General features: G+C 48.6%; 1 protein-coding gene across 8 annotated transcripts in view; it reads left to right on the top strand.

Annotated features, from left to right (window-relative positions):
• The window catches only part of LOC118362156 (rho guanine nucleotide exchange factor TIAM2-like), a 130,519-nt gene extending 116,024 nt beyond the window's left edge, over positions 1 to 14,495 (top strand). For all 8 annotated transcript variants that reach the window (XM_052486136.1, XM_052486138.1, XM_052486133.1 and 5 more), the window contains 10 exons: positions 5,299 to 5,424; positions 5,912 to 6,020; positions 10,354 to 10,533; positions 10,635 to 10,750; positions 11,113 to 11,221; positions 11,519 to 11,577; positions 11,654 to 11,756; positions 11,906 to 11,993; positions 12,180 to 12,325; positions 12,527 to 14,495. In XM_052486136.1, coding sequence (XP_052342096.1) covers positions 5,299 to 5,424; positions 5,912 to 6,020; positions 10,354 to 10,533; positions 10,635 to 10,750; positions 11,113 to 11,221; positions 11,519 to 11,577; positions 11,654 to 11,756; positions 11,906 to 11,993; positions 12,180 to 12,325; positions 12,527 to 13,164 — 1,674 coding nt within the window. In that variant the 3' untranslated portion in view covers positions 13,165 to 14,495. The remainder of the gene's footprint in view (positions 1 to 5,298; positions 5,425 to 5,911; positions 6,021 to 10,353; positions 10,534 to 10,634; positions 10,751 to 11,112; positions 11,222 to 11,518; positions 11,578 to 11,653; positions 11,757 to 11,905; positions 11,994 to 12,179; positions 12,326 to 12,526) is intronic.
• Positions 14,496 to 14,700: the final 205 nt, after the last annotated feature.

Here is a 14,700-nt window from a genome sequence, read left to right as displayed (position 1 = left end):
AGATGAGGGAGTTCATAGAATTTTAGGAGGTTGGTTCATAAGAGGTCACAGATTGAGAGATGGATAGCTTGATTAGATTTGGGTGGGGTTAAATTAATTTCTAGTAGCAATAAACTCTAGCGACCTCCCCTTCTTAAAACCCTTACTGATATAGGACCAAAACGTGGCTAAAATGATACTTATACCTCCCATTACATTATAGTCTTCCATTTTTAATCGATACACGGTTGACTCTTGTCTCAGGTTAAGATTAGTCCTTATGTGTCTGTCCCTCCTCTGTGAGCCCAGAAGGCCATGGCTGAGGAATGCTAATGGAGATCCACATCCAGTAGCTAGTGAACACTGATGTGAACTGAGCATGGCCTCAGTCTCAGGACGACACTCTCAAAGGAGAGATCCATCGATACACACTGAGCAGTGGGGCTGATTAAACCAACATTATCGGACACACAGACGTGTCTAGGCACAGAGCGGACAAGAGCGCAAGACACCCTGAACACTTTTTAATGATGGTATGAGAGAGCGAGAGACTGTGAGATTGTGCTTTTTGTCCCTTAATAGAGAGTACCCAGTGGCAGAATACATGAACACTGAATGACGCAAAATGAAGGAAAGCTTTGAATATGTACAGACTCAGTGAGCATAGCCTTGCTATTGAGAAAGGCCGCCGTAGGCAGACCTGGCTCTCGAGAAGACCGGCTATGTGCACACTGCCCACAAAATGTGGAAACTGAGCTGCACTTCCTAACCTCCTGTCCAATGTATGACCATATTAGAGACACATATTTTCCTCAGATTACACAGACCCACAAATGGGTAATTCGAAGAAAAAAAAATCAAATTTTTATGAACTCCCATATCTATTGGGAGAAATACCAGTGTACCATCACAGCAGCAAGATTTGTGACCTGTTTCCACAATAAAAGGGTTAACCTGTGAACAAACACCATCGTAAATACAACCCATATTTATGTTTATTTTTTTCCCATTTTGTACTTTTAACTATTTGCACATCATTATAGCACTGTACTTAGCCATATGACATTTGAAATGTCTATTCCTTTGAAACTTGTGAGCGTAATGTTTACTGTTAATTTGTTATTGATTATTTAACTTTTGTTAATGACATATTTTCACTTGCTTTGGCAATGTAAACATGTTTCCCATGCCAATAAAGCCCTTCGAAATGAATTGATAGGAAGAGAGAGAGAGGCTGTTCCTAAGTGCCTCTCACCTGAGACATCAGAGGGGGATGTTAACTAGTGACTGACTGCTATAAAGAGAGAGCTATCCTGACTGACTGCTGTAAAGAGAGAGCTATCTCTGACTGCTGTAAAGAGATAGCTATCGCTGACTGACTGCTGTAAAGAGAGCTATCGCTGACTGACTGCTGTAAAGAGAGAGCTATCACTGACTGCTGTAAAGAGAGAGCTATCGCTGACTGCTGTAAAGAGATAGCTATCGCTGACTGACTGCTGTAAAGAGAGAGCTATCCTGACTGACTGCTGTAAAGAGAGAGCTATCCTGACTGACTGCTGTAAAGAGAGAGCTATCGCTGACTGCTGTAAAGAGATAGCTATCGCTGACTGACTGCTGTAAAGAGCGAGCTATCGCTGACTGACTGCTGTAAAGAGAGAGCTATCGCTGACTGACTGCTGTAAAGAGAGAGCTATCTCTGACTGACTGCTGTAAAGAGATAGCTATCGCTGACTGACTGCTGTAAAGAGAGAGCTATCGCTGACTGACTGCTGTAAAGAGAGAGCTATCGCGACTGACTGTTGTAAAGAGAGAGCTATCGCTGACTGACTGCTGTAAAGAGAGAGCTATCGCTGACTGACTGCTGTAAAGAGAGCTATCGCTGACTGACTGCTGTAAAGAGAGCTATCGCTGACTGACTGCGGTAAAGAGAGAGCTATCGCTGACTGGCTGCTGTAAAGAGAGAGCTATCGCTGACTGGCTGCTGTAAAGAGAGAGCTATCGCTGACTGACTACGGTAAAGAGAGAGCTATCGCTGACTGACTGCTGTAAAGAGAGAGCAATCGCTGACTGACTGCTGTAAAGAGATAGCTATCGCTGACTGACTGCTGTAAAGAGAGAGCTATCGCTGACTGACTGCTGTAAAGAGAGAGCTATCGCTGACTGACTGCTGTAAAGAGAGAGCTATCGCTGACTGACTGCTGTAAAGAGAGAGCTATCGCTGACTGACTGCTGTAAAGAGAGAGCTATCGCTGACTGACTGCTGTAAAGAGAGAGCTATCGCTGACTGACTACGGTAAAGAGAGAGCTATCGCTGACTGACTGCTGTAAAGAGAGCTATCGCTGACTGACTGCTGTAAAGAGATAGCTATCGCTGACTGACTGCTGTAAAGAGAGAGCTATCCTGACTGACTGCTGTAAAGAGAGAGCTATCGCTGACTGACTGCTGTAAAGAGAGAGCTATCGCTGACTGACTGCTGTAAAGAGAGCTATCGCTGACTGACTGCTGTAAAGAGAGAGCTATCGCTGACTGACTGCTGTAAAGAGAGAGCTATCGCTGACTGACTGCTGTAAAGAGAGAGCTATCGCTGACTGACTGCTGTAAAGAGAGCTATCGCTGACTGACTGCTGTAAAGAGAGCTATCGCTGACTGACTGCTGTAAAGAGAGCTATCGCTGACTGACTGCTGTAAAGAGAGAGCTATCGCTGACTGACTGCTGTAAAGAGATAGCTATCCTGACTGACTGCTGTAAAGAGATAACTATCGCTGACTGACTGCTGTAAAGAGAGCTATCGCTGACTGACTGCTGTAAAGAGAGCTATCGCTGACTGGCTGCTGTAAAGAGAGAGCTATCGCTGACTGACTGCTGTAAAGAGAGAGCTATCGCTGACTGACTGCTGTAAAGAGATAGCTATCGCTGACTGACTGCTGTAAAGAGAGGGCTATCGCTGACTGGACTGCTGTAAAGAGAGCTATCGCTGACGGACTGCTGTAAAGAGAGAGCTATCGCTGACTGACTGCTGTAAAGAGAGAGCTATCGCTGACTGACTGCGGTAAAGAGAGAGCTATCACTGACTGACTGCTGTAAAGAGAGCTATCGCTGACGGACTGCTGTAAAGAGAGAGCTATCGCTGACTGACTGCTGTAAAGAGAGAGCTATCGCGACTGACTGCTGTAAAGAGAGCTATCGCTGACTGACTGCTGTAAAGAGAGCTATCGCTGACTGACTGCTGTAAAGAGAGATATCGCTGACTGACTGCTGTAAAGAGAGCTATCGCTGACTGACTGCGGTAAAGAGAGAGCTATCGCTGACTGGCTGCTGTAAAGAGAGAGCTATCGCTGACTGACTGCTGTAAAGAGAGAGCTATCGCTGACTGACTGCTGTAAAGAGAGAGCTATCGCTGACTGACTGCTGTAAAGAGAGGGCTATCACTGACTGACTGCTGTAAAGAGAGAGCTATCGCTGACTGGACTGCTGTAAAGAGAGCTATCGCTGACTGACTGCTGTAAAGAGAGAGCTATCGCTGACTGCTGTAAAGAGAGAGCTATCGCTGACTGACTGCTGTAAAGAGAGAGCTATCGCTGACTGACTGCTGTAAAGAGAGAGCTATCGCTGACTGACTGCTGTAAAGAGAGCTATCGCGACTGACTGCTGTAAAGAGAGCTATCGCTGACTGACTGCTGTAAAGAGAGCTATCGCTGACTGACTGCTGTAAAGAGAGCTATCGCTGACTGACTGCTGTAAAGAGAGAGCTATCGCTGACTGACTGCTGTAAAGAGAGCTATCGCTGACTGACTGCTGTAAAGAGAGCTATCGCTGACTGACTGCTGTAAAGAGATAGCTATCGCTGACTGACTGCTGGTAAAGAGATAGCTATCGCTGACTGACTGCTGTAAAGAGAGCTATCGCTGACTGACTGCTGTAAAGAGAGCTATCGCTGACTGACTGCGGTAAAGAGAGAGCTATCGCTGACTGACTGCGGTAAAGAGAGAGCTATCGCTGACTGACTGCGGTAAAGAGAGAGCTATCGCTGACTGACTGCTGTAAAGAGAGAGCTATCGCTGACTGACTGCTGTAAAGAGAGAGCTATCGCTGACTGACTGCTGTAAAGAGAGAGCTATCGCTGACTGACTGCTGTAAAGAGAGAGCTATCGCTGACTGACTGCTGTAAAGAGAGCTATCGCTGACTGACTGCTGTAAAGAGAGAGCTATCGCTGACTGACTGCTGTAAAGAGAGCTATCGCTGACTGACTGCTGTAAAGAGAGCTATCGCTGACTGACTGCGGTAAAGAGAGAGCTATCGCTGACTGGCTGCTGTAAAGAGAGAGCTATCGCTGACTGACTACGGTAAAGAGAGAGCTATCGCTGACTGACTGCTGTAAAGAGAGAGCATTCGCTGACTGACTGCTGTAAAGAGATAGCTATCGCTGACTGACTGCTGTAAAGAGAGAGCTATTGCTGACTGGCTGCTGTAAAGAGAGCTATGCTGACTGGCTGCTGTAAAGAGAGAGCTATCGCTGACTGACTGCGGTAAAGAGAGAGCTATCGCTGACTGACTGCTGTAAAGAGAGCTATCGCTGACTGACTGCTGTAAAGAGAGCTATCGCTGACTGACTGCTGTAAAGAGAGAGCTATCGCTGACTGACTGCTGTAAAGAGAGCTATCGCTGACTGACTGCTGTAAAGAGAGCTATCGCTGACTGACTGCTGTAAAGAGATAGCTATCGCTGACTGACTGCTGTAAAGAGAGAGCTATCGCTGACTGACTGCTGTAAAGAGAGAGCTATCGCTGACTGACTGCTGTAAAGAGAGAGCTATCGCTGACTGACTGCTGTAAAGAGAGAGCTATCGCTGACTGACTGCTGTAAAGAGAGAGCTATCCTGACTGACTGCTGTAAAGAGATAGCTATCGCTGACTGACTGCGGTAAAGAGAGAGCTATCGCTGACTGACTGCGGTAAAAGAGAGAGCTATCGCTGACTGGCTGCTGTAAAGAGAGAGCTATCGCTGACTGACTGCGGTAAAGAGAGAGCTATCGCTGACTGACTGCGGTAAAGAGAGAGCTATCGCTGACTGGCTGCTGTAAAGAGAGAGCTATCGCTGACTGACTGCTGTAAAGAGAGAGCTATCGCTGACTGACTGCTGTAAAGAGAGAGCTATCGCTGACTGGCTGCTGTAAAGAGAGAGCTATCGCTGACTGACTGCTGTAAAGAGAGAGCTATCGCTGACTGACTGCTGTAAAGAGAGAGCTATCGCTGACTGACTGCTGTAAAGAGAGAGCTATCGCTGACTGACCAGGCTCCTGTCTCTCCATTCCTTTAGATGGATAGTCTGTTTGGCAGCTTGCCAGAAATGCTGGACTTCCAGAGGGTGTTCCTGCAGACGCTGGAGGAGAGGATTGCCTCTTCACCTGACTTCAGCACACTGGAAACCCCTGTGCAGTTTAAGGTATGACACACTGTTTGTGACCCTTGTGTTACAACTGCCTCTGCCAATCCATCTCTCGTCATACATGCGTGATATACACTAACTTAGATGACATGATTAAACCGCATACTCATCGACGCATTTAACCAATGAGCACACACAAATGATATATGTGAAATCACTCACCCAAACCACCTCCATTACTATAGATGAGCTATGATGAACAGTGAGTCTGGTCACACTTTGATATATCTGGATGTATTATTGCGAGATTGTTACAGGTTCACACATGATTGATTTACCACATCAACATGGCATCGTATCGATTTTGCCATTTTGACATGGAGAATTGTATGTTGATAAAAGCACTGTACTCAGGGGTTAGAGAGGGCAGGCCTGGGGGATTTTAAATACTGTCCCGTGAGAGTGGTCAGGTCACGACTTCACATGTTCTCTCCATCTCACTCTCCTTCACACATTCTTACTCTCCCTCTCTCTCTTATTCCAGAAGCTTCTCTTCTCTCTGGGTGGATCCTTCCTGTACTACGCTGATCACTTCAAGCTCTACAGTGGCTTCTGTGCCAACCACATCAAGGTCCAGAAAGTCCTGGAGAGAGGTACGGGTCTCCCCTCTACCCACCACCCCCAACCAGCCCGAAATACCCCCTTGCACCTCCATTGCATCATCCCCACCAACCCCAGCACTCTATGTAAATGACATGGTTGACTAGGCGTCTACGGTCCAGCATCAATAATGAACTCCAGTAAATGTCTCTGAGTGGAGCAACTCGCTTGGTGAAGTGATGCAATCCCACTTTACTTCAACCTCTCCTCGTATTCACTCAATCATTCCAGACTCCCATATTCTCTTTCATATCAACGCAACTGTAAATGGCTTCCCACTGTAAAACTGTGAAAGTGCCTAGGCAAGCTGGAGTGCCCCCATTGTGCTGCACAGCTAACGAAGGCTGGTCTATAATGAGAGAAAGACCATGAAATGCTGACAGGAGGAGTGCTAGTAATTTTGAGTGTCCCTGTTTATATGCTAGAATATAAATGTTGAACTTAATTTATGCCCGCAACGTTGGCCTCTTCCTCTGGTTTGGGCACGCTGCCCAGCGCAGAATGAATGAAACCGAGCAGGTGGGGAAATTGCACCCCAGTGCCTCTTAAATTCTTACCATTACAAGATTACGCGTTGCATTCCTAGAAGCAGGTACCGAAATGGAGTTCTAATAGCGCAGGGATAATCTTGCAAGCGGCTTTGCATGTTCCCCAACAGTCTCTGATGAAGCAGAATGAACTGAAGCAGGAAACAGCAGCGTAAACATGGATTAAAGCAGAACTCTGCATCAGAGCACAACACAACCCGGTCCATCAGAGCCCAACACAACCCAGTCCATCAGAGCCCAGCACAACCCGGTCCATCAGAGCCCAGCACAACCCGGTCCATCACAGCACAACACAACCCGGTCCATCACAGCACAACACAACACAACCCAGTCCATCACAGCACAACACAACCCAGTCCATCACAGCACAACACAACCCAGTCCATCACAGCCCAACACAACCCAGTCCATCACAGCACAACACAACCCAGTCCATCAGAGCCCAACACAACCCAGTCCATCACAGCACAACACAACCCAGTCCATCAGAGCCCAACACAACCCAGTCCATCACAGCACAACACAACCCAGTCCATCACAGCACAACACAACCCAGTCCATCACAGCACAACACAACCCAGTCCATCACAGCACAACACAACCCAGTCCATCACAGCACAACACAACCCAGTCCATCACAGCACAACACAACCCAGTCCATCAGAGCCCAACACAACCCAGTCCATCACAGCACAACACAACCCAGTCCATCACAGCACAACACAACCCGGTCCATCAGAGCCCAACACAACCCGGTCCATCAGAGCCCAACACAACCCAGTCCATCACAGCACAACACAACCCAGTCCATCACAGCACAACACAACCCAGTCCATCACAGCACAACACAACCCAGTCCATCACAACACAACCCAGTCCATCAACAACACAACCCAGTCCATCAGAGCCCACAGAGTCCATCAGAGCAACACAACCCAGTCCATCAGAGCACAACACAACCCAGTCCATCAGAGCACAACACAACCCAGTCCATCACAGCACAACACAACCCAGTCCATCACAGCACAACACAACCCAGTCCATCACAGCACAACACAACCCAGTCCATCACAGCACAACACAACCCAGTCCATCACAGCACAACACAACCCAGTCCATCACAGCACAACACAACCCAGTCCATCACAGCACAACACAACCCAGTCCATCACAGCACAACAACCCAACCCAGTCCATACAGCACAACACAACCCAGTCCATCACAGCACAACACAACCCAGTCCATCAGAGCCCAACACAACCCAGTCCATCACAGCACAACACAACCCAGTCCATCAGAGCACAGCACAACCCAGTCCATCACAGCCACAACACAACCCAGTCCATCAGAGCACAGCACAACCCGGTCCATCACAGCACAACACAACCCAGTCCATCAGAGCACAACACAACCCAGTCCATCAGAGCACAACACAACCCAGTCCATCACAGCACAACACAACCCAGTCCATCACAGCACAACACAACCCAGTCCATCACAGCACAACACAACCCAGTCCATCAGAGCACAACACAACCCAGTCCATCAGAGCCCAACACAACCCAGTCCATCAGAGCCCAACACAACCCAGTCCATCAGAGCCCAACACAACCCAGTCCATCAGAGCCCAACACAACCCAGTCCATCACAGCACAACACAACCCAGTCCATCAGAGCACAGCACAACCCAGTCCATCAGAGCCCAACACAACCCAGTCCATCAGAGCACAGTCCAGCTCAGTACAACAAAGCCCAACACAACCCATTCCATCAGAGCACAGCACAACCCAGTCCATCAGAGCCCAACACAACCCAGTCCATCAGAGCACAGTCCAGCTCAGTACAACAAAGCCCAACACAACCCATTCCATCAGAGCACAGCACAACCCAGTCCATCAGAGCCCAACACAACCCAGTCCATCAGAGCACAGTCCAGCTCAGTACAACAAAGCCTAGCACAACCCATTCCATCAGAGCACAGTCCAGCTCAGTACAACAAAGCCCAACACAACCCAGTCCATCAGAGCACAGCACAACCCAGTCCATCAGAGCCCAACACAACCCAGTCCATCAGAGCACAGTCCAGCTCAGTACAACAAAGCCTAGCACAACCCAGTCCATCAGAGCACAGTCCAGCTCAGTACAACAAAGCCCATTCCATCAGAGCACAGTCCAGCTCAGTACAACAAAGCCCAACACAACCCAGTCCATCAGAGCACAGTCCAGCTCAGTACATCAAAGCCCAACACAACCCATTCCATCAGAGCACAGTCCAGCTCAGTCCATCAAAGCCCAACACAACCCAGTCCATCAGAGCACAGTCCAGCTCAGTACAACAAAGCCCAACACAACCCAGTCCATCAGAGCACAGTCCAGCTCAGTACATCAAAGCCCAACACAACCCAGTCCATCAGAGCACAGTCCAGCTCACAACCCATTCCATCAGAGCCAAAGCCCAACACAACCCATTCCATCAGAGCACAGTCCAGCTCAGTACAACAAAGCCCAACACAACCCATTCCATCAGAGCCCAACACACAACCCAGTCCATCAGAGCACAGTCCAGCTCAGTACAACAAAGCCCAACACAACCCATTCCATCAGAGCACAGTCCAGCAGTACACAACCCATTCCATCAGAGCACAGTCCAGCTCAGTACAACAAAGCCCAACACAACCCATTCCATCAGAGCACAGTCCAGCTCAGTACAACAAAGCCCAACACAACCCAGTCCATCAGAGCACAGCCCAACACAACCCATCCAACACAACCCCAACACAACCCATCCATCAGAGCCCAACACAACCCAGTCCATCAGAGCACAGTCACAGCCCATTCCATCAGAGCCCAACACAACCCAGTCCATCAGAGCACAGTCCAGCTCAGTACAACAAAGCCTAGCACAGCGGAGCCCAACACAACTGAAACGAGGGCGTTCACAGAGAATCTGTGGGTGTCTGTCAGCGGTTCTAGTAATTACACATTCTCGCTCTGCCAACGTGGTGCCGGGCCAACGTGGTACTGGGCCCCTTCTCGCTACACATACACTTTTTGTGTTTACTCGTTAATTGCCTGCCAATTACTGTGTGAAGTGTCAATGCAGCTGTCTGTCTCTGTGGCTCAGAGTGCTATAATTAATACTCTAATGGCCTCTCAATCCTTTCACACATGAGACACACAGCGAGGTGGCAAGAAATGTCTACACCTGACCTCCAGGATGTCTCTCAATGTGTTACAATATTACACTGTGCTCGATTTGGACTGAAATAGGTGCCGGTACTCATGTTGGGTGCCAGTACTGTTTTATATTTAGGTGCAAGAGCTCCACAATACCTTTGAGCTAATATTCTATGAGAGGAACAGGAGCTCAAGCAGTAGAACATTTGAGGGGCCGGTCCTCTGCTCTGGTGAGCTCCTGCCCAAGCCTGGACCACACAGCACCTACTATTAGACATCTCTCCTCGCTATGCACACTGTGAAGGAAAATCACTGCTGTGAATCATAGTGTCTTTTGAATGGTATTGTTTGCAATGGAGTGGCAGTCTCATGTCCAAACCATGTTTTACAGTAGCTACCTGCAGTGTTGCCATTATACTGCAGTGGTGAGGAGTAGCCTATACTGCCCCCATGTGGACAAGAATTATTGCACCAAGATACAGTGGTGGGTCTATTTAGCGTCACAAGGCACAGTCCTCCAAGCGTGCTACAGAATGAAAGATGTGACTGAACAACTTACATGTACAGGGCTTGGTAAATAAGTCTGCTTGTTGTCTACAGCTAAGACTGATTGGTCCTTTAAGGAGTTCTTGGCTGCGAGGAACCCTACGAAGCAGCACTCCTCAACCCTGGAGTCCTACCTGATCAAGCCAGTCCAGAGAGTGTTGAAATACCCTCTACTGCTTCGAGAGCTGGTTTCTCTCACTGACACAGACAGCGAGGAGCACTACCACCTCACAGGTAACTTGAAGACACACACACACACACACACACACACACACACACACACACACACACACACACACACACTAACCCTTCCTTTCCCTCCTCTGTGCCCACAGAGGCCCTGAAGGCCATGGAGAAGGTGGCCAGCCACATCAATGAGATGCAGAAGATCTATGAGGACTATGGTTCTGTGTTTGACCAGCTGGTGGCAGAGCAGAGTGGCCATGAGGAGGTAACTATACTGTAATGTACCCTGTGCTACCCCCTTCTTCCCTTACAGCAGCTTTCATCACTCTCACTCATATCTTCAATCTAGACACGTAGTTGGACTAACACCAACACAGCCTGAATTTGCTGCACAACCATTAGGGTCAATTTAATCTATTCATCCTAGTGATGTATATCTCTTACAGAAAACTGGTTGGAAATAGCCAAGTTCCCATATAGATACTTCCTCTTTAGATACTGAACAATCACCCAACACAGAGAACTTGTTTGTGCTAGACGAGTGGCCCAGGTCCCTGTACAGATACAGTACTTACTATGTCCCTCACATACTGACTGTGGCCCATGGCCTTTCCTTCTCTCTCCCAGGTCACAGAGCTTACCATGGGAGAATTCCTCATGCATTCCTCTGTCGTCTGGCTCAACCCCCATCCCTCTCTGGGCCGCATGAGAAAGGACCCCGAGATGACCGTGTTTGGTGAGTTAGAAAGACACTGTACCGTTACTGCGGTATCATGGGAAAGAGAGCGCCTGGCCCTTGCCAGAGCCTGGTAGCAGTCTCTCTCAGCCTGGACACAAACACATGTAAACACAATACACATTTTATGACTAGCTATTAGATAAATGTATTGTATATCCACAAAAATATGATGCTGTTCAGTATTATACCAGTATAGTTTAGGGTTTTATGGATACATTGTAGTGCCAATGTGCTGTATTCCTGTGTAAACTCCCAAAGTTGTGCTCAAAGTTTTCATTTTGTTTCTCTCATCAGTGTTCAAGAAGGCAGTGATACTTGTCTACAGGGAGAGCAACAAGCTCAAGAAGAAGATGGTGAGTTCTCTTTCATTTACTTTCATATGACTTTGATGCCAGCAGTGCCTAACATCTCTCTCTCGTGTGTGAGCAGACCACCCCTCGCTTGGCGCACTCCCATGGAGACCTAGACCCCTTCAAGTTCCGCTGGCTCATCCCGCTTTCTGCACTGCAGGTCCGACTAGGCAGCACTGCAGGTAAGAGAGCAAGACAGACACACACACACACACACACCCCCGGCTCTCATTAACTACCAGAGATCATATTCTCTTGGATATTGAGTCTTTTGAAACTAAATTTAGATGTCTTGATTAAAAGGATCTTCTCCAATCCCCTTCTTCCTAAGGTACTGAGACGACCTGCATCTGGGAGCTGATACATACCAAGTCTGAACTGGAGGGAAGGCCAGAGACGGTCTTCCAGCTGTGTAGCAGGTAAGAGAGAGCATCCTCTAAATCAGAGGTCAGGGGTTACATGGGCTCTCTAGCCAATCAGTTGTCCATTGAGTGTCTGGGGGAAATAAACACCAGCAGGACTGTAGTCGCAGAGAAGTGGGACATTCCTGTTGTAGACTGTGTGAATTAGCCCTCTGAGCATGGTACCGCTGTTTCCCTCCATAGTGTCCCAGAATGCAAAGTGAACATCATCAAGGTAATCCGCTCCATCCTCCGGGAGAACGTCAGACAGAACATGCTCCCGGCCGAGATGGGGTGTAAGGAGCACCTCACGCCTTTACGCAGCACCCTGCCCTCCTCTGCCAGGATAGGTGAGTTTCATCCCCGCCCTGTTCCAAAACATCCCTTCCAATAACACTGCTTAGATTTTTTTATCTTTAGACATGACCTTGACTTAAACCTTATAAGCACTTGACTTACTGTACACACAGTTGTGTTTGTGGCCAGATATTAGTGAATGTATTGCTCAGTTGGCAGCTGTCTCTCGCTCTCCCCCCTCCATCCCCCACCAGGTCCATCCAGAGTCTCCTGGCTGTGTAAGCAGCCCCTGCTGGATCTCCCCACCCCAGCCAGCACACTCAAACCTGGCCAGCCTGACTCAGACGAGGGCAGTCTGAGCAGCGGCACCCACAGCTCCTCTGATGCTCCCCCAGCTGACGGTCCCACACAGCACAAGACGCTGTCTACCCAAAAGGCCTGGTCTCGGGGCGGCCAGCGGCCCTCTAGCTTCAGCTATGTGAAGGAGTCATACATCCTGAGTGATGAGGACGATGAGTTCAGTGAGGCTAGAGAGAGTTTCCCCTCCTGTGCCATTGAGGCCCAGTTTCTCAGTTTGAGGCTGTCGGAGGAGGCAGCTTCCTCCCGGGTGCCGGCCCCCCGCGTGCAGCCAGAGGGAGCAGAGGTGAACACCCCAGAGAGCCAGCCCAAGCTTGTTCGGGGCCACTTCTGCCCAGTGAAGAGGAAAGGTAGTAGCCAGCGGGCGCTACTGAGCCTACACAGCCGTTCCCTGGACAGCCAGACAGACCTGGCAGCCATAGACCTCAGCACTCTGCTGGAGAGAGAGTTCAGCGTACAGAGCCTCACCTCTGTGGTCAACGAGGACTGTTTCTACGATCCTACGGACACTGGCAGTGCCACTAACAACTCATAGGGTCGGGAATAGACACAAGGAGAGGGGCCAAAGCTCTGCCCAGCGCCTGCTCCATGCCTGTCCCCCTAGAGAGAGATGAGGTGACTCAGTCCCTGATAATTACTGCAATGAATCTGCTGAGCACTAATGTACAACTACGCTCCTGCTCTTCTGTATATGCCTCTGCCCAGCTCCCCTTCTCAATAATATGAATTGGCTTCCTTTACATAGGTGAGAGTAATGTAACGAATAGACTTTGTTCACCTTCCAGTTCATTCATGCCAGAGAGAAGGACGGCGATGAGAGGATTCCACTTTAGACTATTGAGACTCACCCTAAGAGCTTCACTTATACTTTGTAACGCTCTAGAAGTCTGAGAACATCGAAATGCACAGGAGAGGATGGACATTGATTTTGTGACTTGCTGTACATTGTTTGCCTATTTAATTAGGCAAGTCAGTTAATAACAAATTCTTATTTTCAATGATGGCCCAGGAACAGTGGGTTAACTGCCTTGTTCAGGGGCAGAACGACAGATTTTTACCTTGTCAGCTCGGGGATTCGATCGTGCAACCTTTCGGTTACTAGTCCAATGCTCTAACCACTAGGCTACCTGCCGCCCTTGCATTTGTACATCAAGTGGATTTTTGTTTTTAAAGCAATGTTAATTTATTGATAGTTGTAACTTTTTATTGCTTTGCAAAATACATATGGGGTTGGCTTGAATTGAAGAATCTGGTATGTTTCACCTAATGAATGTTTTCCAGTGTATTGAATAAGAGTATGGTTGTCATCCTCCCCCAGAAGTGTCGCTTACAATGTACACAGGCATTGTCAAAGGAAAAGGATTTAATTCAAATGTGTTGTCAACTTGCCCTGTTAGTAGCTCCCATACCTGAGTAGCTGGACTATAACTTCATTTGAATCTTTGATATTATTACACATACTGACATTATACAGGTAGAAACGGCTGTAACTTGCAATAAATACTCTGGTCCCAGTGTTTCAGGGATATTTTGCTGTCGAGACATCCTATTATCTGACACCACCACCTACCCTCCCTCTCGGTTTGCCCTCAACTCAACACGTACCCTCCCTCTCGGTTTGCCCTCAACTCAACACGTACCCTCCCTCTCGGTTTGCCCTCAACTCAACACGTACCCTCCCTCTCGGTTTGCCCTCAACTCAACACGTACCCTCCCTCTCGGTTTGCCCTCAACTCAACACGTACCCTCCCTCTCGGTTTGCCCTCAACTCAACACGTACCCTCCCTCTCGGTTTGCCCTCAACTCAACACGTACCCTCCCTCTCGGTTTGCCCTCAACTCAACACGTACCCTCCCTCTCGGTTTGCCCTCAACGTCAACACGTACCCTCCCTCTTTGCTCGGTTTGCCCTCAACACAACACGTACCCTCCCTCTCGGTTTGCCCTCAACACCCTCCCTCTCGGTTTGCCCTCAACCCCTCCCTCTCGGTTTGCCCTCAACACGTACCCTCCCTCTCGGTTTGCCCTCAACACGTACCCTCCCTCTCGGTTTGCCCTCAACACGTACCCTC

Source organism: Oncorhynchus keta, chromosome 29 (genome assembly GCF_023373465.1).
Source record: "Oncorhynchus keta strain PuntledgeMale-10-30-2019 chromosome 29, Oket_V2, whole genome shotgun sequence".
Classification (NCBI taxonomy): domain Eukaryota; kingdom Metazoa; phylum Chordata; class Actinopteri; order Salmoniformes; family Salmonidae; genus Oncorhynchus; species Oncorhynchus keta.
Note: the sequence above shows the minus strand (reverse complement) of the source record. Positions and strands in the feature narration are given on the sequence as shown.